The sequence below is a fragment of the Miniopterus schreibersii genome (genome assembly GCF_964146895.1).
Source record: "Miniopterus schreibersii genome assembly, chromosome: 7".
NCBI lineage: Eukaryota > Metazoa > Chordata > Mammalia > Chiroptera > Miniopteridae > Miniopterus > Miniopterus schreibersii.
In genome coordinates this window covers 580,082-602,747 of record NC_138108.1, presented here as the reverse complement: position 1 = coordinate 602,747, position 22,666 = coordinate 580,082, and the positions used below count along the sequence as shown (strand labels likewise).

General features: G+C 62.3%; 2 protein-coding genes across 2 annotated transcripts; one reads left to right on the top strand and one right to left on the bottom strand.

Moving 5' to 3' along the window:
• The first annotated feature begins 655 nt into the window (after window positions 1-655).
• AGXT (alanine--glyoxylate aminotransferase) lies at window positions 656-10,346 on the top strand. The gene is made up of 11 exons (XM_081143388.1): window positions 656-1,137; window positions 1,240-1,432; window positions 2,893-2,957; window positions 3,543-3,643; window positions 4,627-4,697; window positions 5,905-5,989; window positions 7,147-7,242; window positions 7,859-7,928; window positions 8,807-8,902; window positions 9,400-9,528; window positions 10,005-10,346. The coding sequence occupies exons 1-11, from the start codon at window positions 907-909 to the stop codon at window positions 10,110-10,112; spliced, it is 1,245 nt and encodes a 414-aa protein (XP_080999514.1). The 5' UTR covers window positions 656-906; the 3' UTR covers window positions 10,113-10,346.
• Window positions 10,347-12,882: 2,536 nt separating this feature from the next.
• On the bottom strand, window positions 12,883-22,417 carry MAB21L4 (mab-21 like 4). The gene is made up of 6 exons (XM_081142180.1): window positions 22,220-22,417; window positions 21,379-22,033; window positions 17,478-17,703; window positions 15,815-15,968; window positions 14,156-14,512; window positions 12,883-13,329 (listed from the first exon to the last, which is right to left on the bottom strand). The coding sequence occupies exons 2-6, from the start codon at window positions 21,860-21,862 to the stop codon at window positions 13,237-13,239; spliced, it is 1,314 nt and encodes a 437-aa protein (XP_080998306.1). The 5' UTR covers window positions 21,863-22,033; window positions 22,220-22,417; the 3' UTR covers window positions 12,883-13,236.
• Between the last annotated feature and the right edge of the window lie 249 nt (window positions 22,418-22,666).

Here is a 22,666-nt window from a genome sequence, read left to right as displayed (position 1 = left end):
GCATGTGGCATGTGGCATGTGGCGTGGTAGGAGGATGTTGAACTTACCCCAGGAGATCAGGGGGCTTTGACTAGAAATAAATGGTGCAGATTTAGTCAAGGGTCTTAAGTCAAGTTTGCGAACTAGAAACACGAGGAGGCAACACCCAGAGTGTTCCGAGGAGAAGGCGCGTCTGAGAATCTGACAGTGCAAAGCTCACGCTCGAGTACAATCGGTCCTGCATTTTAGCCCCCGGATTAGTCCACGGTGGTAACTGCCACATGTCCGGGGGTCTGGACACTGGAACACCATCATTGGAAAGTCCTTCAGGTGGTTAAGTGAAAGTGTGATATATGTCCAGGCCTTGACACAGGACGAGCGGACGTGCACCGAGGTCCTGATGCAGAGGAAACCCCTGTTTGCTAAAAGATCAGGAATGACTGTCAGTGCGTGTGCACATGCGTGTGCATGTGCCTGGCCCATGGCTTGTTTTGTGAATAAAGTTTTATTGTACATGCCGCACCACAGTGGCTGCTCTGCCACCTGGTTGAGCATTTGCTACCCAGGCCGTAAAATCTGCCAAGCCTGAAATATTTGCTCTCTAGTCCTTTAAGAACAATTCTGAGGCCCCCTGAGCCCAGCAAGAACACTGGGCTGGGCGTCCACCCCAGAGACCAGAGAGGAGTCCACAGGAGGGGCCGGTGGGTGGAGGATGCCAGGCTCTCTTTCCACTGACTGGTCTCCGGAGGCTCCTCCTCCTGCCGAAGGGTCAACGCCCCAGCTGTCAGGCCTGGACAGAGGATAAGCACTGACAGGGGTCAGGTAACCGCCACTGGCGGGCAGCGGGCGGAGGGGGAGCCATCCGCAGGCCTCTCCCCTGACACCGCAGGTGCACCCTACGCTTCCCAGCGCGGGGCAAGCCGGGACATGCTCCGCACTCTGACCTCAGCGGGTGCATCCCTGGGGCCCCAGGTGGCAGGCTGGGTGCGCACCATGGCCTCGCACCAGCTGGTGGTGAGCCCCCCGGAGGCCCTGCTCAAGCCCCTGCTGGTGCCCAACCGGCTCCTGCTGGGGCCGGGCCCTTCCAACCTGGCTCCACGCGTCCTCGCGGCTGGGGGACTGCAGATGATCGGCCACATGCATAAGGAGATGTACCAGGTGGGCCAGGGAGTGCTCAGTCCTCAGCTGCCTCCTCACGGGGGAGGCCGGAGGGCCTGGGGCTGGGTCTCACCTGCACACCGCTGCCCCCCGCCCCCCCAGATAATGGATGAGATCAAGCAGGGCATCCAGTACGTGTTCCAGACCAGGAACCGCCTCACGCTGGCCGTCAGCGGCTCAGGGCACTCTGGCCTGGAGGCCGCCCTCTTCAACATCCTGGAACCTGGGGACTCCTTTCTGGTCGGGGTCAACGGCATCTGGGGGCAGCGGGCAGCTGAAATCGGGGAGCGCATCGGTAAGGGATGGGGCAGAGGGTGGGATGCAGCGGGCTGCATCCCACCTCCGGCAGGATCCTTTCCCATCCTCCCACCTCCGGCAGGACACCTGACAGCCCCCTCACCCCAGGTACCAACCTTGGCCCCTGCCCACCCCCCTCTGTGGCCTCCACCTTCTGGCCAGTCTGGGTGTCAGGATGCCCAAGGGCCCCATGCCCCTGGTCTCCCAGAGTTTGGGGGCAGCTGTCTGTGGAGCACATGGGGGCACTGCAGGGAATCCTCTGGTCTCAGCCCCCACAGCTCACTGGGGCCCCCGGCGTAACCTCTGCTCTGCCATAGAACAGGGTTGCAGAGGCTGAAATCCCCCCTCAGAAATCTCAGAAACAGCCGTGGCCGGGTGGCTCAGTCAGCCCGGGCACCGGAGGGTTGCAAGTTCGATTCTCAGGCAAGGGCACGTAGCTTGTAGCTCGGTTGGGGGTTCACTTCCCACCCCCAGTTGGGGCGTATGCAGCAGGCAACCAATCGATTGCCTTTCACATTGATGTTTCTCTCTCTCTCCCCCTCCCTCCCTCCCTTCAGTTCCCTCTGAAAAGTAATGGAAAAAACTATCCTCAGGTGAGGATTGATAAAACAAAACAAAAAATCTCAGATTCAAACTCTTCCTGGAGCCACCGAGCACTGAGGGGACAGGGTTTCACTTTCAGAGAGAAATGTCTAGAGAAGCAAAGCTCGAGAGCAGGACGAGCCCTGGGTTTAATGATTGATTGTGCGCTTACAGATCGTCCTGCAAGGTCAGCTCCACACGTGGCTGCACTCCGTCCGGCTAATGGACAACTTCTGACAGCTCAAGGGGGGTCCCGGCCCCTCCCCCGGTCCCCTGTGGTCCTCACACTGGCTGAGCAGAGCCAGGACCTCAGTGCCCACAATCCAGGGGCTCTGACTGCCTGCTGCTGGGCCCGGGCAGGCCCCGACCCTGCCCCCCATACCCCGGCCTCAGGCTCTCCCCTGAGGCTCGGATGGTCCTGGGGCTGCCTCATCGCCAACGTATGGCTCTGGGGCTCACTGTGCTCGGGTTGCAAGGGTCTGAGAGAGGAGCTGGGCGAGGGCCTGTTCCTTCCTTCCTATGCTGGGAAGGCACCATCGCTCGGCTGTGCACAAATAAATGCCTGTTAATTTCCCGTGTGAGGAGTGCCGGGGATGCCCAGCCTGGCTGGGCTCCGGGAAGGCGGCCTGAGGAAGGGACAGGGGAGCTGAGCCAGACGTGCTCTCATCCTGAGCACCCCGAAGCCTCAGCTGATGAGCAGATTCGCTGAGCACACCCCACTTTCCTCTCCAGCAGAGCGGCTGGGCCGGGGCTGGGGCTGGGGTGGCAGGTCCCTGCCCTCATGTGGCCTGCTCAGCAGGCCGCTGCCCCCAACAGTGGCTCTTGCCCTGTATTCTGGGGCAGGGGTGGCTCACTGCTCCCTGCTCCTGCCCCCAGGAGCTCGCACACACCCGATGATCAAGGACCCCGGAGGCTACTACACGATGCAGGAGGTGGAGAAGGTATGACCCCGGGGAAGCCAGGAGCCTGGCCAGCTGGGTGGGCTCAGGGTTGGGAGGCTGGGGCCGTGGCTTCCAGCGCCAGGTGACCCACCCCAGGAAGAGCATTCTGATCCCTGGGAACAGGTGGGAAGCCTGATAGGGAGGGTTCTGCCTGGCAGGGCAACTGAGTCAGGAGTCCAGTCCTGTGGGCAGGGCCAGAGTGGCTGGAGGTAAGAGCTGGGGAGCAGGACATGCCCTGACACTCCGGGTTCCAGCCCCTCCCTGATGGGGGGTCAGTCCCAACCAGACCCTCGGGACTCAGCTGACCCCACAAAAGTCCCAATGGACGGGGCTAGAGGCCGAAGCTACTCTCCCTGAGCCTCTGGGAGGAAGACCCTCTCCCTGGCATGAGCCCTCCTCCCAGAGCCCAGATGCCCGGCCCCACATCAGCACAGACCAGGAGGGTTACACCAACTGTAGGAGGGAGGGGTACTGGAGGGGGGTCCTACCCTCACCAGGAAAAGTCCTTCCGGGGGCACTGGCTGGCCCAGGGGAGCCCCCCCTCCCACTGGCTTTGTCTGCACCTGTCACCTCTGTGCCCCTCAGGCCCTCGCCCAGCACAAGCCGGTGCTGCTGTTCCTGACCCAGGGGGAGTCCTCCAGCGGCGTGCTGCAGCCCCTTGATGGCTACGGGGAGCTCTGCCACAGGTGAGCCTGCCCCTCAGGTGAGCCTGCCCCTCAGGTGAGCTTGTTTCAAGGCGGCAGTGCCGGGGACACAGCCAAGCACAGCTCACCCTGGGCTGGGTGGGTGGGGATGCTGGCAGGTCCCTCCAGCCTGGCCGTAGGGGCGAGGCTGAGTCCCCATTTTCCCTGCCCCCGCCCAGCCTCTGCCATGGGGTGCGGGGTGCAAGCACCTCTCAGGGTCCTCCTTGGTCTTTGCTGAGTCTGGGTGGGCTCTTCCCCTCCGAAAGCAGGATGAGGTTCCCCAGGGCAGGTGCCCCCACGGTGCCCACTGTCCTCCAGTCCCGCGGCTGAGAAGGGCTTGATGCTGACCCAGCTGTCCAGGTCCCAGGACCTGCAGGGCCCTGCCCCACCTGGCCTGAGATCCCAGAGCCCTGAGGCAGCCTCTGCCCTCCCCTCCCCTCCCCTGGCCTCTCCCACACCTTCACGGGGGGCGGGGGGCCACAGGGCCTTGGAGGAGTCAGATGGTCCCCCCCCTGTGACGAGCAGGCCTGCTCTGCAGAGTTGGAAGTTTGAGGCTCCATGGGGGCCGAGGGGCTGCCAGGCACAGCAGCCCTGACAGCCTGGCCCTGGGAGACCTGGCACAGCCGAACTCACAGACATGCCCTGGGCCATGACTCCCCAGGGAGCTTTCCTCCGAGACCAGCATGGGACGCTCCCTTTGCCCTTTCCTTAAGAAAACACGGAGGTGGGGGAGAGGCAAAACTTCTGGCTCGGGCCGTCTCTGGACTCTGTCCTTCCTGGGCTCTGAGCTCACAGCCAGCAGGCTATTGGCAGAGGGAGGCCCAGGCTCGTGCTGTGTGGCCCCTCTGCACACCCTCAGAACCTCTGGCCACCCCAAGGCCACAGGCCACTTGGGCTGGCCTCACGCACCCCTGTGTGTGGGGATCCCGGGGCTGGCGGGTGGGAGCTGAAGCCCCTCCTGCTTCACTGTGCTGCCCCTCCCCCAGGTACCAGTGCCTGCTCCTGGTGGACTGTGTGGCATCCCTGGGCGGGGCCCCCATCCACATGGACAAGCAAGGTAAGGTGTGTCCCGACACCCTAGCCAGCCGGGCTCCATGGGTGGTCAGGCACCTACGTGGGGCAGACGGGCTCTTCTCCAGGTTAGCACGTGGGGAGGCACTTGGAGCCCCTGCAGGGGGCGGGGGTGGGAGGACAGGGGTGTGCGATGTCTCTGGTCCCAGCTGGGCCTCAGTTTCCCCACCTGCCTTAGCCCCTCACCAGCATGTCACATGCAGTGAGCACCATCCCTGGGGTCACCTTGCAGGTCAGCTGGAGAAGCCCTATGGGTCAGTGGAAGGGGCTTTATGGGTCAACGCTCACACCGTTGCTCTGAGAGGAAGGGGGCTAGGAGGGGCCCAGGGACACAGTGCGGGTGGGCAGGGCTGTCCCGAGATGCCACCCTGCGCCTCCCAGCTGGCTGCATCCCGCGTGGAGAAAGAAGCCGAGCTAAGAGGCTCCAGCCTGAGACCCCAGAGTGCAGACTCCGCAGATGGCAGGGCGAGACGCGAGCCTGGGCACCCTCCCTGCTCCCACCCTCCCCGCACAGCCCAGCGAGACCCGCACGGAGCCTGGGTCCTCCAGTTTTCACTGGTTACTTGCACATGCCCCACTGCACCCTCTCCTCTCGAGTGGGCTTTGCGGTTTTTTCCAGGTTTAGCCTTTTAGGAATAAGCTTTGAGAACATTCTTGTCCAGGCCTGTGGGTGCACCCTGAGGCCCTTCCTTGCCTCCCCCCCCCCCCAGTCTAGGAAGCATAAGGTGGGCACAATTTGCTTGGCCTGTTGTCCTCGGAGCCCTGGTGCCCTCTGCTGCCACCCAGAGTGACAGAACCTCCTCAGGCAACAGTGTCGTGGGTTATCGTGACCAGCCAGGGGGCTAGTACTCAGGATGGGAGTACTAGCTCCCTGCTCTGCCCCACTGCACTCACATACTCTGGCACCAGGCTGTGACCCTCCCCACACCCAGCGGACACTCACTGGGTGTCCCACAATTCACTCCACCTACCTTGGTGACAGCATCAGACCCCACAGGGCAGGGCCTGGTCCTGCAAGAAGGTCCCTCTCACTTCAGAGCCAGTAGCATGATGGGTCCCCAGGTCACCCCAACACTGCTGGACTTGCGGGGTCCTGGGCTTCAAGGGCATTCCACCCCAGAAGGACTCCACCCCAGAAGGACTCCATCCCGGATGGGGCTTGGCCCCGTGAACACGTGCCTTCCTCCCCATAGGCATAGACATCTTGTACTCGGGCTCCCAGAAGGTCCTAAATGCCCCTCCGGGCACCGCACTCATCTCCTTCAGTGACAAGGCCAAGTGAGTGGCCCCTGGGCCCCCACCCTGGGCTGGATGTGCAGTGAGGCTAGATGGCCCCCAGGAGGGGGGGAAGAGCAAGGGAGGGAAGCCTTGAGACATGCTCATAGATCCCCTTAGAGTGCTGGACACCTGCCCTAAACAGGTGCCACCCTGGACAGGGAGTGGGTGGCTGGGCATGGTCAGGGCCAAGGGTATGGAGCAGTAGCCTGGCCTTGCTGGCCTTCAAAAGACCCTCCTCCAAGAGCCTGGGCTTGTGTGTGAGATGTAGGGCCCTGGCATTCCTGGAGTTCTCCGGGCTCAGGCCAAGGATGGGCCTAGGGCCAGCCCCCCACTTGCACCAGCTCCACTCAGCATCTAGGAGCTGATGCTGGAGGCTCTCCATGGGGTGGGCACAGCCAACTTCACCTGGCTGCTGCCCCAACATCCCGCACATCCCGTGTCCTGACTCTAAGCCAGGCCAGGGTGGGCTGGGGAAGGGGATGGGAGATGGGCCCCAGCAGGCTGTCACCAGGCTCATGTTCATGCCGTTTCCCAGAACAGAGACTATCTGGGGGAGGTCAGGAATTCTGCGTGGATAGGGAGTCTGAGATGACCCTGGGAGGATTGAGGAGGCAGCTGGGTCTGAGTCCAGAGCTTGGGAGAGGCCCAGTCTGTGAGGCCAATTTGGAGGCGCCCAGCCTCGGGAGTGGGGTTGCCTAGAGGCCCCTCAATTACACCCAGCTTCACGGATTATACCTCAAGTGTGCGGTGGCCTCCAGGAGGGGTGGGGCCCCAGCTTCAGTTTCCCCTTTGTTGTTTTGATGGATGTGTTTGGACTCACCAACGATGCAGCAGACCCTCCAGTCCTTAAGTGGTCACCTCTCACTGACCTGGGGACTGAGGCCAGACAAATCCACATGACGGGCCAGGGAAGGAAGGCCAGGCCTGGGCCCCACGAGGCAAGCAAGGTCCCCACGTGCAGGATCACACCCGAGAGGCAGAGGTGCAGGCCAAGCCCAAGGGCCAGCAAGGCCGGGCTGCCCGAGGGGCCTGCAACCCACCTGGGCCTGTCCTGGGTCCCTACCTCTGAGGAACAGGAGGGGTTGGGGAGATGGCCACACAGGTGTCCAGCTGGATAGGTGAGCACTCAGGCTGGTTCTCTCCCCCTCTCCCCGCAGAAATAAGATCTACAGTCGGAAGACGAAGCCCTACTCCTTTTACCTGGACATGCAGTGGCTGGCCAACTTCTGGGGCTGCGACGACAAGCCCAGGAAGTGAGGGCTGGCAGGATGGGGGACCTCTCCCTACCTCAGCCCCTCATCACTGGGTTCCAAGTCCCCCATCAGTGCCCCTACCTGTGTTCCCCAACTTCTCCCTGGCCTGGGGGCTTGGGGCCCCCCTCCCTTTCCTGGAGCCTTGTCCCCCCAGAAGTCCCAGTGTGGCAGCAGGCACTTTGGACCTGGCCATGTCTCCCCATTTCTATGCCTCAGTTTACCCATATCTCAAAAGAAGGGGGTGAACCAGGGGCTCTCTGTGAGGTGGCTTTGGCCATAACTCAAGGCCCTTATGTCCCATATGGGGACAGGGACACCTGGAATTGTGCTTATGCAGCAGGCTCAGTAGGTGCAGCGTGGACGCCTCAGGGCCACTGGGGCCAGGGAGGCCTGGTGGGAGGTGGGAGCCAGCACAGGGCCTCTGTGCTTGTCAGCATCGGCTGAGGTGTGGCCGAGGACCCTCAGCCCCGCTCCTGTGGACCTAGTTGCCTTCCAGCTGAGTCCCTGATTCCCATACTGGGAAGGGAGCTGGTCCCGTTGTCACAGAGCCCGACCCAAATGGGGCTGCCTGGCCCCAGCCTGGTGACACGGGACCAAACCCCCTCCTGCCTTCCAGATACCACCACACGACCCCTGTCATCAGCCTGTTCAGCCTGAGAGAGAGCCTGGCCCTCATTGCTGAAGAGGTGAGGGGTGGGCAGAGGGTGGTGGGGACAGAGCAGGGGCGGGCGGGTGCCGAGTGACGCAGTCCAGGAAGGCCCGGCCAGCAGGAGGGATCTGAGGAGAGAGGCGATGCGTGCAGAGGGGAGAGGGTGGAGGAGCTCGGAGTGAGGCCAGAAGCCGGGTGTGTGAGTATAAAATGACCCAAGTTCAGCAGCCACGGCCAGCTCCCAGGATGGGGTCGGGAGCCGGGCAGGGACAGTACTGGGACCGCTGTCCACACAGGCTCGGCTGGCTTTGCAGAGCACAGGACAGGACACAGTGCCACAGCACAACCCCCCTTCCCTGTCCTGAACCCCCCCGCTCCCCCCAGGGCCATCACCAGCCCCCTGTCCAGGGAGAGACCAGGGCTGCGGGCAGCCTCCCCTGCAGGCTCAGGGCCTGCTTCCCCTCCTGTGTCTGCCCCAGGGCTGAGCTGGAGTCGCCAGGCTGGGCCCTGTGCTCACAGGGGGTGGCTTTGAAGGTGGGCGGCAGTGTGAGCTGTGTAGGGCAGGGAGGGGGGGGCCCACATGGAACTCAGGTTGTGTGGTCAGTGTCCTGGGAAGATAGGAGGCAGTGTGTGGCCCAGACACCCCCTGCCCTCCCCTGGCCAGCTCCCCACCTGAACAAAGTGCTCTCCACTCACCTCCCCAGGGCTCCAGTGCTGGCTGGGCCCCACCGCCTCACCCGAGGTAGCCCTGGGGCAGAGCCGTAGCCACAAACCTGGGGGCTCAAGGAGGCTCTTGGGGGCTCAAGTTCCAGGGCAGGGGAAGGGCCCTCCCAGACTGAAGCAGCCCCCTTGTGGGTGGCAGTCTGAACCCTCCTCCCCACCCACCCTGCCCACGGGTTCTCTCTCCCTGAGCAGGGCCTGGAGAACACTTGGCGACGGCACCGGGAGGTCACCTCGTACCTGCAAGGGCGCCTGCAGGGGCTGGGCCTGCAGCTCTTTGTGAAGGATCCTGTAAGGAGGGCAGGGTGCAGGGGAGGAAGGTTCTGCCCCGGGGGGGGGGGGGGCTGTGGGGAAGGGGACAGCTCCTGCCCAGCCCCCCCAGATGGACACAGGTTCCTGTGGTTCTGGGGAGGGAGGACAGTGACCATCACTGTCAAGGTCCTGGCTTCCTGGCCTGATTCTTAGGACATTTAGTTTGGTGCCCCAAAGCCCCTGCACCTGAAGTAGCTATGGGTGATCCCAGGGCCAGGAGACGCCCATCAGCCTCCAGAGCCAGTCAAGGGCTTGGCGGGGGGGGGGGGGGGGTGTCAGCTGAATGAGCCAGGCACCCCAAGGTCACTAGGAAACTGAAGCCCCTGAGAGAACAGTTGTATGGAGGCACCTGGGGTGGAGTGGCACCTGCGACCCCCCCAACTCCCCCTAGTCCTGGCCCCTCTGAAGCCCAAGCCCAGGGCGGGTGGGGCTGGCCCGAGCTGTCAGGGTGGCACTGAGCCCGGCCTGTCCTGCAGGCGCTCCGGCTGCCCACTGTCACCACGGTGGCCGTGCCTGCTGGCTACGACTGGAGAGACATCGTCAAGTACCTTATGGACCACTTCTCCATCGAGATCTCGGGCGGCCTCGGGCCCTCCTTGGGGAAGGTGAGGGGAGACGGCCATACCTTCCCCAGAAACTGCATTCACCCTCACTTGGGGTATGACCATGCCTGTTTCCAGGCTGAGGTCGCTGGCATCCAGGGGCCCAGGACAGCTGGGGTGTCCGCAGGGAACCCCTTTTTCTGATCCCAAGGGCTTGTGCTGGGGGGATCTGGGCCCTCCTCCCTCCCCTCTGCGTGGCAGATCAGGCAGGAGGCCCCGTGCCCAGGTCCAGCTGTGCCCACTGAGAGGGTGGTTCTGAGCTGCCTTGACTGACCGCCGCCCCAATACCCTTCTTCAGCTCTGTGGGCTCTGCCTGGGCCTGGGGGCTCCCTGTGTGACTGGAGGAAGCTTTCTGCTTCCCTGGGTACCCCTGGGTGGGGTCCTCTTGTTGGGAAGCCCACCTGACTCTGCCCAGACCTCAGAAAGGGCCAGGTGGGGTCCTGGACGGAGGCCGACGTCTCACCAGCCCTGTCCCCCAGGTGCTGCGGATCGGCCTCCTGGGCTGCAACGCCACCAGGGAGAATGTGGACCGAGTGATCGAGGCCCTGGAGGAGGCCCTGCAGCGCTGCCCCCGGAACAAGCTATGACCTAGCCACCTGGTCACCTGGCCACACCCACCTGGAGGGACTGGGGGGTGGGGCACAGAGTCTGCGAGATGGATGGGTCACTGCCCCAGCCCCAGGTGGCCCTTCTCCTTCCCAGTAGAACCTCCTGGAAATGGCCCTTTGGGCTCCAGATCCACAGTTCCTCCCAAATGAGCTGCAGTCCCCAGGTCTCTGGTCTTCTGGGAGTCATCAATAAAGAACAAGATGTCATCTGTCCTCGCTGTGCAGGGCGGGGCTGGGGAAGGGTCTGCCCCATGACTGCACTTTTGTTGGGGGCTCACAGAGCAGATCATCGGCTGGAGTGCCCCTGGAGCTGGAAGACGGGTGTGCAGGGGTCCTAGACTCACACTTTCGAACACATTGTCACACACTGCCTCCCGGGGAACCCACAGCTACCGGGTGGTCCATGACCTGAGTCACGTGGGCAAGGGTGGAACATGCCCAGAGCATGCAGCCGGGGCCTGAGCCTGGATACCAGCCCGCAGGCCAGTGCAGGCACCGAGTCTGGGGAGGTCTCCGCCCAGTGACCACCAGGTCCTCCAACGTGCAGCTAAGGGTGGCCAGGAGCCTCGGCCTCCTCCCCTCCTTGGTGTGGCTCCCTCTGACTCTCTGTCCCTTCCCTCTGGCCCTCACTTGGGGTTTCTGGGTGTACTCAACTCCCTCAGCCTCTCTCTAGTTTGAAGTTTCAGACTAGGCCCCCCTCTGGCCTATTCTGGACCAGGGCATGCTCTGGGCAATCCCAGCCAAGCCCACATTGCCAGGTCCTCACGGGTCCTAAGATCCTCCAGGAGGAAGGTCGGGCAGGTGGACTCCGCAACCCAGCACAGCCCTGTGTCATTGTGTATGGAGGGGTTGGCCTGGCTCTGCCCCGCCTCTCACCTGAGTGTGGCTGGTACTGGGGTGGGCCCTGAGCGGACCAGAGGCCGTCCGCTCCAGGGTGCTCATGGCCATCAGGAGAGAGGGGCACTATGGGACACTCCCATCACAGCTATTGTCAGCACAGGACCTGAGAAGCCAGAGGGTCTAGAGTCCAGAAGGCAGGGGTGGGGGCTCTTCCAGAGGAGGCCAGAGAGTTTGGGGGCCGGGACATGCAAGGCCACATGGGTCATCTTCAAGACTTTGGACTTTGTCAAGCAGACACTGGAAATTCAAGTATAGGTACGTACCATCCAGTGCTAGGTCCCCTGAGCTCCCCACCCAGTCAGCCCCCCCATCACCCCTGATCAGTTCCACAGGCAGTTGGGGTTCCTATCAATGGAATCACACAGCATACTCTCCAGCGTATCTGCTTCTTTCACTTAGTGCTTGGTTGTTGCAGGAATGTGGCAAGTCTTTGTCGCTGGGGGCTACTGCGTTGCACGGCTGTACCTCGACCGGGTGGCTGCCAGCGGGGGGCTGCTGTGAACACGGAGCTGATGGACATGCTCAGACGGCTTTGCGTGGACACCTGTTCGTTTCTCCCGGGTAACTACCCGGAGTGGAACTGTGGGTCATGCAGTGAGCACAGGCTTAACCGTAAGGCCCCGCTACAAAGTTCCCGGAGGTGGTTACAATGTTGCGTTCTCAATGTGTTACATGGCCCAGCGTCCTCACTTCACTTGGCCTTGTCTTTTTTCCCCCAGTGGGTGTGAAATCGAATCTAATTTGGTGTTATTATGTGTTTTCCTGATGATTGACGGTGTTGAGCATCTTTTCGTGTGTTTATCGGCCATTCGTGTGCCTGCTTCTGAGAAGAGTCAGCTCCAGTGTCTGGCTCACATTCTTCAATTTTCATCTTTTTATTGTCGGTTTGTGATAATTATCTGATAGGTTCTGGATACTGTCCGATAGGTTGTCATGAGCATTTTCTTCTATTCTGTGGCTTACCTAGACTCGTTTTCTTAATCGTGCTACTTAAAAAAATTTTTTTTTTTAATTCTCCCCTGAGGATATTTTTTCCACTGATTTTTAGAGAGAGTGGGAGGTCGGGGGGAGAGAGAGAGAGAGAGGGAGAAAAACATTGATGTGAGAGAGACACGTCGACTGGTTGCCTCCAAACACGCCCTGACTGGGGGCAGGGATCGAACCTGCAACCGAGGAACATGCCTTTTACCAGGAATCGAACCTGCAACCCTTCAGTGCCCGGCGACATTCCAACCACTGAGCCACACCAACCAGGGCTCCAGTGGTTTCCTTTCAATATATAGAAGCACAGTTCATTTTTCTCTGTTTACCTTGTATGTCTTGACCTTGTTACATTCACAAAGTCTAATAGTGTCTTCGTAGATTCCTTAGAGTTTTCTATGGAAATCATCAAGTTGTCTGTGAATAATGACGGTTTACATCTTTTTTTCAAAAACTCACGCCTTTTACTTATTTTTTCCTGCCTCATCGCAAGGAGCCTATACCCCGTGGCTTATGGTGGGCAGCTCAGGTCGTGCCGTGGCCTGGGGTCTCGTGGCCGGGCCCATCCTCCTCTAGGGCCCCGCATCCTGCCAGACGCTGCGCTTTGAACAGTAGACTGCTATCCTCTGCAGCAGAACCTCAGCTTCCACATTAGGGTTTTCCAGGGACGCCATGTGGTGCCCACTCTCCGGGGACCCCGGCCCACAAACCTGCTGGGTAGCCAGCCTGTGCTTCAGCCCACTCAGAACTAACAGCCTCTGAGCCACCCAGCAAATGGACCCTCCCAAAGAGGTGGTGGCCTCTCCAAAATCTACCAAGGCCCCGTCTTGTTCTCTGTGGTAAGTGGGCGGGAACGAGATACCTTGCTATCTGTTGGAAGTGCATTAATTTATTCAAGATCAGACACATAGCATTTCTTCTCAGGGTGGCATTCGACACAAACAGAACGCACCCTCAAGGTCCAGGTCTCACTGGCGCAGACACTCAGTGTTCAGAGTCCTGATGGCACCAGACAGGTGGGTGGACACAAGTTCCAAGAAGCACACGGCCCCCCTCTTCCTGGAGATGGGGCAGCTGGCCCAGGAGGCCTGCAGCCCTGCACTTAGGCTCCCATGAGGCCGTCCCTGGGACAAAGTCCCTCCACCACCCACCACCCGCCTCAAGGTGCAGGCTCCGTGGGGCCTCCGTGGGGCAGCACCCGGCAGCAGAGCTGGACGCCCGCTCAGCTGTCCTCTCCACCCAGCGTCTTGGTCTTGCGGAAAATGCTCTGCATAGCTGCGATCCGGTCCTTATCCTGGATGTGGAAGACCTGGAACTGCGGGCGGGGCGGGGACAGAGGGGTCACAGAGACACCTGGAGTCCGCCACAGGGCCCCAGACAGCGTGGGGCAACATCTGCTCCCTGGCCACTGGGCATTCCTGCCTCTGGGTCTCTCCTGGACAGTCCCCCCTGCAGCTGGATCTGCCTCGGTCCCCTCTCCCTGGCCTTCCCCACATGCAGGCATCCCTGATGGGCCTGACCCCGAGGAGACTCGGCCAGGTACTTGCTGAGGGCTGAATGTGGGTCACCCCCCCGCTACCATCACTCCATGCCCCCAGGTGTGCCCTGGGAGGGGACATGTTGGCTATTTGGGGTGCAGGAGAAGCAAGTAGGGGCTCCTTGGGGTAGGAGAAAGGAGGGCCGGCAGAGCTGGTGGAGCCTTGGGGCTTGAGAAGCACAGCTGGCAGAGCAGGCAGGTACCCCCAAATGCCCAAGGGACATGACAAGGGACTGCTGGGCCCAGAGGTGCAGCAGGAACCTGCTGGTGAGGCCCCCCTTCCTGAGGAATGGAGCCCAGGGCAGCTGCTGGGGCTCTGAGCTCCAACTGCGGGTTTGGGGCGGTTCTGGGGGGATGGGCAGGCTTGGACATGCTGCCCTGGTTCTCAGACAGCGGCCCTGGGCCTGTGGGGCCACTGGTGGGCAGGGGGCGGTGTGACCCCCAGTGTCACATCTTTCCCTGACAGAAGCTACCCAGAGGCCTGGCCTGACCCAGCCTTGCTCAAGGTCCTGACCCTGGGGTGGGGGCGGCAGGGTGGACCAGGGCTCACCCCCACTGAATGTGACCCGGGGCCTGCCCGAGGCCCTCAGCTGCCAGTGCCCACCTTGTCCAGCAGAACGTCAAAGTAGGCGGTGGCCCAGTAGGTGGGGTCGCTGGCGGGCAGCTGCAGGAGTGCCTTGACCCCGTGGCCAATGCGTGGTGGGGGGTTGCGGCCCAGGTGGGTGGCATGGATACGCAGGGCCGCCTCGGGCTGGCTGGCGAAACGCTCCACGCGCAGGTAGAGGGCGTGGAGGTCCAGGCGGGTGCCCTGCAGCAGGTTGCACTCGGGGCGGAGGAAGTGGGGCAGGTTCCTGGTGGCCAGGCAGCACAGCAGCACCACCAGCAGCCGGTACACGGCGCCCTGCAGCTCCGCCCAGTCCTCGGGCGCCGGGAAGAGCACTGAGGCCCAGAGCAGCACTGTCTGTGGGAGAGGGAGGAAGGCAGCGGGTCAGGCCCTCGTCCAGGGAAGGGGTGGGCAGACCAACTAGCCCTCCCATCACCCCCACCCCTGGAGCCCCCAGCCCACGGGCACTTTTTCCCCACTCTTTATGCCTCCCCTGGGTGTCCCCGTATGAGTCCCAGATCCTCCCCACCTGCTGCGCCCACCTTGGTGCCTCCCTTGACTCCCTGGGGTGGGGGCACTGCAGCTGAGCAGGACCCCACCCGACCTCCCCTTCACAGCACCCCCACACCAGCCACCAGGGTCCTTCTCAGGGGAGTCGAGGTTCCTGCCCATCCTCTGGGCCTTTCCTCATGCTCCATTCCCACGGACTCCCACTTGTGCCCTGCAGCTCCACCCAAAGAGCCCTGCCCTGCTGCATGCCCAGTCCTAGTCTGTGTGCCCAGCACATCTGGGCCCAGAATATGTCTGAAAGCCATAACTGGACTTACTTGGCTGCCCCAGGTACCCTCTCCCACCCTGGCCCTGAGTCCCCCTAGCCAGGGACCCCTCTCCTGTCACACAGCTGCTTTGCATACCCCTCCCTCTCTCTCTGCCGGCCCCATCACCCCTAGTTCACTGCGGGAACCACCATGTGTCAGACCCCGAGGGACCCTCTCAGAAGATAGCACCCCCTCGGTCGTGGGGTGGAGTCGCACGGGGGTTCCTGGTGGAGTTTCTTCTGCACCAGATGGGGCCACATCTCTTAACCTGCCCTTGTCGTGGAGCAGCCTGAGGCTCCACGGCCCCACCCGCTCCCCCTGCCCCACCCTGCGAGCCCCTGCCCCTGCTCTTCTCACTGCCCGAAGGTGCCCAGCCCCAGGAGAACATGGTTCCAGCCCTGTCACAGAGTCAGTGAGCAGCAGGGAAGGGGCGCCAGGGCTGAGCTGGCTCCACTCAGAGACGAACCCCAGCAGGTGACACTCACAGACTCCAGGCTGGAGGGCAAAGGCATTGGGACAAAGGGGCCTCCCAGGGCTGACAGGGGCTGGTGGGCATGCCGGCTGTGTGCAACCCAACCCGAACAGCCAGGAGGACCCCGAGGTCACCAGTCTTGGGATGGCAAAGGTGGGTCTGAGGTGCCACCACACTCAGAAGCCAGATGTCACTCGCGAGCCTGGGCCTTGCTCCCCAGGAACCCAGCAAGGCCTCGGAACCCTCTGTGTGGAGCTTGTGCAAGGCGTCCACCAGTCAGTTGGCACAAGGGTCCAACCTGGGGGCCTCCTGGTGATAGACAAAGGCCCAGCAGAGTAGGTACAGGGTTCCTGAGCCCCCTACACATACCTTCAGGTGGTCGAAGGTCAGGCCAGGGCTCTGGCCACTGTCACACCAGCTCTCATGGTTGACCCGGTCCAGGATGGAGAGGCTGTCCAGTCGATGGCCTGGCAGGCAGCCCAGCGCGCTCAGCAGCCGGGTGAGCAGGTAGTCCGTGGAGACCCTGGGAGCCCAGGTAGACACACCCCTCCTGGTCAGCATTAGGGCCTCACCAGGTGTGACAGGCACACTGCATCCATAGATCATCCCCAGAAAGGAAAGCCTCCCCCGGACAGAGAGCTCCTGGGCCCCTGGGGGCAGCCCAGTCCTGGCAGCGGCTGTCGGGGTACACGCAGCTGGCTTCATGCGTGTTTCAGGAACGGCACACAGAGGCCTGTCCATTGTGAAATGTCTCATTTTCACACAGATACCCCAGCCCCAGAGCTCGGAGGGACAGGGGGAGCCTTTGGGCCAGCTAGGCCCTTTTGTGGGGACAGGAAGGTGCCATGTCACCAGCCCAGGGTGGAGCAGCTGAGGCTCCTGGCCCTGCCAGAGGTGTGGGTGGAGCCACCCCAGACAGGTAGGTGTGATGTCTCCCTTCCACACCCCATCTGGAAGCCTGCCTCTACCAGCCAGCTACAGACCAGGAAGGGGCCCCAAATCCTGCCCCCAGCAGTGCCCACAGAGCAGGACACACAGGAGGCGCTCACTGCGTGCTTGCCGAGTGACCGAGGAACGGGACCTGGGGATGGCGCCCTCAGGTCCCCACTCTGTGCAGTCTCAACACTGGACAGCCATCTGTCCCCTGAGTCTGTGGCGGGCAGGGCACAGGAAAGGCCATTTACTTGCAAACAATGCCCAGCTCTTCCCCTTTCTCAGGGGCCAGTGGTCAACACCAGCCTGGACGCAGGCCTGCTCTGTGCAGAGATGGGCCAGGTGGGTGGAGGTGGCTCCCAGGTGCTCTACTGAGCCTTTCTGAGCAGCAGAAAACCACAGACGGGCACAACCAGCTTTATAAATATCATCCATCTCTAAGCATGAACTCAGGCATAAAAGCCACTGTGGATACTTCACCCCAGACATGAGAGCTGGCAGGTGGGTCAGCCTGGCCAAACCACAGCGGCCTGCGTGTGAGCTGTGTGGATCCGGACGGCGCTCACTGGGCCCTGGTGTAAGGTCTGCAGAGGGTTCAGCTTCTGCCGTGTGCCCCACTCCCTCCCTCCTGCCCACAGAACTACTCCGGCTCCCTTCCCAGCAGATGCTCCTCCCTCTCCAAGGCTGCTGGGGTCCTGGGCCAGGCAAGGGAGGGGACATCACAGCTGAATACTGTAGGTGGGGACTCCTGGGAGTGGGGACACTAATCTAGGAAGAGCAGCCCACAGGGAGAGTCTAGCGAAGCCCCAGAGCTAAACTGCCTCCTCAGGCCCTGACCAGCCTCCCAGCTGCTCCGGGAACCTGCTGGGACCCTGCACAAGCCACCCGTCCTCTTTGCTGCTCTCCCACGGGGCTGGGTCATGAAGGGCTCCGCTGCACAGCCCACTCCCCGAAGCTCCGAGGGGCATCTCGAATTCCCTCAAGACCCCCGTAATCTTGGCGTGGTACAGGCGCCCATGGGGTAGAGGCGGGCGGGGAGCGGCGAGGTGTGACTCCTGCCAGCTCCCCAGGACCCCACCGACCCGAAGGTGCCGCCTACCTCCAGAGCTGGGCGCTGGCGGGCACCAGGGCCACCTCTTGACTGATGATCTTTTTCAAGCTGCCTTCAGGGAACCCAGGCGCCCACTGGGCCCCCTCCAGGGCCGGCACCCGGTGCTTCCACCGCACCACCGGCACCACATGGAAACGGATCGTTCTCCAGCCGCTGGACACCAGCAGGGTCAGGTGGAGCTCCTCCTCCCTCAGGCTGTCCGCCTTCAGAGAACCTGCAATGACCGCCCTGCTGGCCCTGACCTGTGCTAACCCTGCCTTCCCGGGACGCTCTGCCCTCTCGTCCCACCTCGGCCCCCACGGGCAGCCTCCTCCACCCCCTTTACCCCACCCGGAGCTGCAGCCAGGTGTGGGGCTGCCCTAACCCCCCCCCCCCCAGCTCAGGCTGTGGCCGTATTTGGAGGTGGGGCCTTTGAAAAGGTAATGAGGTGAAATGAGGCCATGAGGGGGGGTGTTAAGTCTGGTCCTCGTGGCGGAGATGTCAAGGAATCCCACCCAGAGGGGAGGCAGGCGAGAGGCCTCGGGAAGAACCAGCCCTGCCCACATCGTGACCTTGGACTTCCGACCAAGACTGGGGACCCAGTTTCTGTTGTTTAGGCGCCTGGCTGTGGTATCTGTTCCGGCCTCCGGCTGACTCACACCGTGAGGATGCCGATCCGTCAGCTCAGGAGGTCGCAGCCTCGCGACACTGCACGGAGGTTTTCCTCTGGGCTCCTCCCAGGCCCTCCTGAGCTTCAGCTCTGCTCTGCTCCCTGGCCACGTTCCCTGCAGCCCTCTCTGCTGGAGGAGGGGCAGCAGCGGCTGCTGGGCTGGGCCAGGAGAGGCCACCACCCCAAGAGGAGCAGTTCTGCCCCAGGGGAGGGCCCTCAGCCAGTGGTCTCTGCACTGCACCATTGACTGGGTCCAGGGACCCTACCTGCCCAACCCTGGGGTCCTGCACAGCAAGAGGCTGGGTCACCCCAGTGCCCAGGTGGCTCTGAGACCTGGCCCCTCTCTCAGGGAGGAAGGTGAGGAAGGGTCTCTAACACTTCCCTCTAAGTGGCTTTTAGGCAAGTTTGTACCCCAATGCCCAAGCACCCCCAGTGCCTCCTCTGTCTTCAGGAAATGAGTTGGGGTGGGTGCTTTTAGTGCCCCAGCACCCCTTTCCAGGGCCCTTGCCCCCCCATGCCCTTCTGCAGAGAACAGTCACTGCTGTTGGGCGTGGCCAGAAGATCAGGTTCTACCTGATGGGCAGCCTGGTGCCCGGTGGGACACTGAGGCTAGGAGCCAGCACCGGGGGCAGCCTCTGCGAGGGGCACTGAGCTCAGGAGCCCAGGAGAGTTGGGCTAAGGTTGGACTTCCAATCACACCTGCTGGCTCCCTCCCTCCCTCCCCCTGCAGTCAGGCTGGGGCCCAGGAATCCCTGTTTCAGACACACCTCACAGGAGGTCTCCCGGGGTGTGGGCTGGGCAGCCTGAACCTTGTCACCTGCAGGGCACACTTCTTTTTAAGGGAAGTGTCAGGAGGCCATGCTTGGAGGGGCTGGGCAGGGCTGGGAGGGGAAGGACAGGTCTGCTCGGGAGGGAAGGAGGGAGGGAATGAGCGGTGTCCCTGAAGGCCTGGGGTTGGGAGCAGCAGGCTTGGTGCCCAGCACCCAGAGGCCCTCCCTGAGGCTGACAGTGGACAAGCCTGTCCACCCTAAATTCCACTGACACCTGGGGGCATACAGAACATTCCCGAAGAAATGCTTCCTGCTTCCCTCCCCACTCATACCCCACGGGGCCCAGCCCAGAGCCTATTCCCCTAACAGAGCCCCAGACCACCCAGGAAGGGATGTTCCATGGGGTCATGGGGTTGGAGCTAGGGAAGTGGGGGACAGCGGACTCTCTGGCCTTTCCCCTCAGTTGTTCTTCCCCGCATCTTACAGCATACAGTTTGCCCTGGACAGTCCACGGCCCTGGGGGGTCCTGAAGGAAGGAACCTGAACCCCATAAGTACACCCCTCCCCCCAGTCTCCTGCAGGGCAGCTCTTGGGCCACCTCCTGAGACCCAGCTCAGGGCAGGTCCTATCCCTACCACCTGGGCCACTCCATCCCCTGAATGGGCCTCAGTTTCCCCATCAGTTAAAAGAAGAGACTTCAGTGATCCCCAACCCCTCTCCTTCAGCACCTGAGGCACCTGCCATGCAAAGCTACAAGTGGCTTCATTTGGTATCTACCACTGGTCACACATTTTGTCTATGAAATTGTGGCTTGGAAGGCGGCCAGCCACACCTGCCATCCATCCCAGCCACTCCCCACCAGCCTGGCCTGGTCTCACGGCTCCCAGTGGTTCCTAGGGCCTGGGGTGGGCAACCTGAACCTTGTCACCTTCAGGGCACACTTCCTTTTAAGGGAATGTCAGGAAGCCATGCTTGGAATTTCCCTGCATGGCCAGCTCCTGGGCGTAGCTGCCTTCTCAGCCAGGATGCTGAGGAGCTGAGCCAAGGGGACCTGGGGACCGAGAGGAGGGGCCTGGCAGCCCGGAATGTGCCTGAAGCACCCAGGGCCGGGCAGAGCCTTATGCTGAACCAATTGGCAGGTTTGTCTCCCAGGCGGGCGAAGGGCCTGAAGGTGACAGGGCCAGGTGGGAACAGCCACATCAGGTCTGGAAGAAGATGGAAAGGCCCTGCCAGAGCTGCCCGCGATAACTGGAAGGTTCAGAGATGATCAGATAAGATGTCTGCAGGCCGGGCTTTAGGAGCACCTAATGACAGGCCCGGCCACCCAGCAAGGGCAGTGTCTATCATCAGCCCTGAGAAGGGGTCACCTGCCCCAGGTCACCAGGCAGGTCTGGGGAAGGGCTAGAGTGGGAAGCCACCCCTCCCGTGTGACTAGTCTGTCCAGAAGCCCGGCCACCTTCCCAATCTTCACGGCAGCCTGGAGAAGGGTGCCCCGCTTCCCCCAAACCCACGGGAGGAAGGCTGGTCCTGTGCTCACAGGCGGCTGAGGTTGCCATGCCACCTGGTGGGCCCGAGCCTGGAGCAGGTCACAGTCCCTCAGGGGGTCTGACCACCCCCACTCACTGACCTCATAGCTAGACTAATACCAGGTGGCAGCCACCACCAGCACATACCTCTCCCTCCCAAGGGAAGCAGGACCTTCTGTTTCAGTCCCTAATCACCTGCCAGGACAACCTGCTGTCTTTTTACTGACCCCCCAGGAGGATGGGCTGCCCTGGGCCCTGCACAGCCCGCACCTTCCAGCCCCTCACTGTCCCGGGGGGACGGGAGCCTGCTATTCCTGGCCCTACCCACCTTGGAGCTCCCCACCATCCCGACCACATCAACAAGGCACCAGAGGTGAGACCGAGGCCAGACCCCTGGCTCACCTGAAGGTACCTGCCACAGAGCCCACTCTGGGCCCAAGACACCATTTAGCAACTGGGCCATGAGCTGAACCAGACCTGTGCACACATGTGCATGTACACCCCCCCCACACTCACATGTGCACGCCCCACACTCACACTTGTGCACGCTCACACAGGTACATGCATTCACAGCCCCCCAGTCACACACGCACATATGCACACATGCATGCACAGTCCTCCCAGTGCAACGTGGCCGGAGGCTGGAAGTGGGGGCAGCTGTGAGGACCGTGGGGCCAGCTGGGACAGCCAGAACCGAGTCAGGGACCCACGTGAAGATCAGCTGGAAAACAGCACCTCTAGCCGCTTACAAAGTAACGTCCACCAAAACGTGACAACCAAAATCACCATGTAACACTCAAGTAACAGGAAACCTGTCTTCTGGGAACTCAGAGCCATGTTCCCCAACTCGTGTGCCCCTGACACGCACGCTGGGAGCTCACACACATGCACACCCACTGCCATCACCCCTGGGCACCCACATGCGTGCACAGAGGCTGTGCTACCTGGCGCGATGAGGCCGTGGTGCTTGCAGTGCACTATGGCAGCCACCAGAAGGTCCTTGAGGACACGCAGGACCTTGCTGGGCACAATGTGGCCGCAGCACTTGGCGCCGCCGTCCAAGGCAGAAGTGAAGACGTCCTCGGTCATCCACTGCTCCAGGCCAGCCCCTTCCCTGGGGACACCCAGGCGGAAGGACACTGGGCCATTGTCCGCCTTGGCGGCCCCGGGCTCCTCACTCAGGAGGGCCTCGGCGTCCACCCTCAGGGGCACCTCCATATCTACTGGGCCGTCCGAGGAGCGCAGGGCGAACTGCAAGGCCTCCAGGTCCCGGGAGTAGTCCACCAGGAAGCGGGGGTCCCGGGCGTGCGCGAGCTCCAGCACCGTGAGCAGCACGTCCTCTGCGCGCTGGTAGTCCTGCGCCCGGGGCGCACCCCGCGAGCGGATGGCCCGCAGGTAGTGGTGCCACAGGGGCACCTGCACCGCCATGGCTGGGGCCAGGGCAGAGGACTCGGCCTCGGAGGGCCAGGCTGTGCCGAAGGCTGGAAGCAGGCACCTGCCCAGGTGAGAGCAGGTCCGCAGGTGGGGCACGGCTCGCTCAGAGCAGAATTCCAGAGTGACGTGGGTGCAGCAGGTTAAATAGCTGAACCCGTCCCAAGCCTTTGAAGTGAGGGTGAGTCAGCCATCAACAATTAGGAATGCCACAGGCGCAGAGAGGGGCTGGTTACGGGGGCGGGGCCTCGCTGGGCTCCTTCCTCTCCAGGCTGAGACTCCCCCCCAGGCCTGGCCTCCTCCCGCCGCGCTGTCCCTGGAGGTGGGGGCCTGTTTCTGGTCTTCCCTCCTTACCCCAGTAGCAGCAGCCTCAGGGTCTCTGCGACATGGGGGGGGGGCCTCCACCAGATTGGTGGTTGGACACAAGGCATCCCCTTCTCTCAGATGTGAAAGGTGAGGCAGGGTGGTGGCTGCCCCAGACCCTGAGTGTGGGGCCCGCCCCTGCCCACCGCCTCCCAGCAGTCTTTCTCTGAGGCAGCCTGGAAGCAACCAGCCTCAGGCCAGGGCTGGGGGCTGCATTTCCATAGTAACCTGAACATCCCCTCAGGCACCTGTGCCCCCACCTTAAAACTGGGAACCTCAAACTTGGTGCCCACCAAAGTCCAGGTGTGAATCCAGCCCCTACCCATGGCAAAGCCTGTGTCCAGTGCCCCCGATGCCCACCTCCAGCCTTGGGCCCTCAGGTTGCCCATTACCCACCCAACCTGGCCTTCAGCCTAAGAGGAGCACCCACCTGAGCCT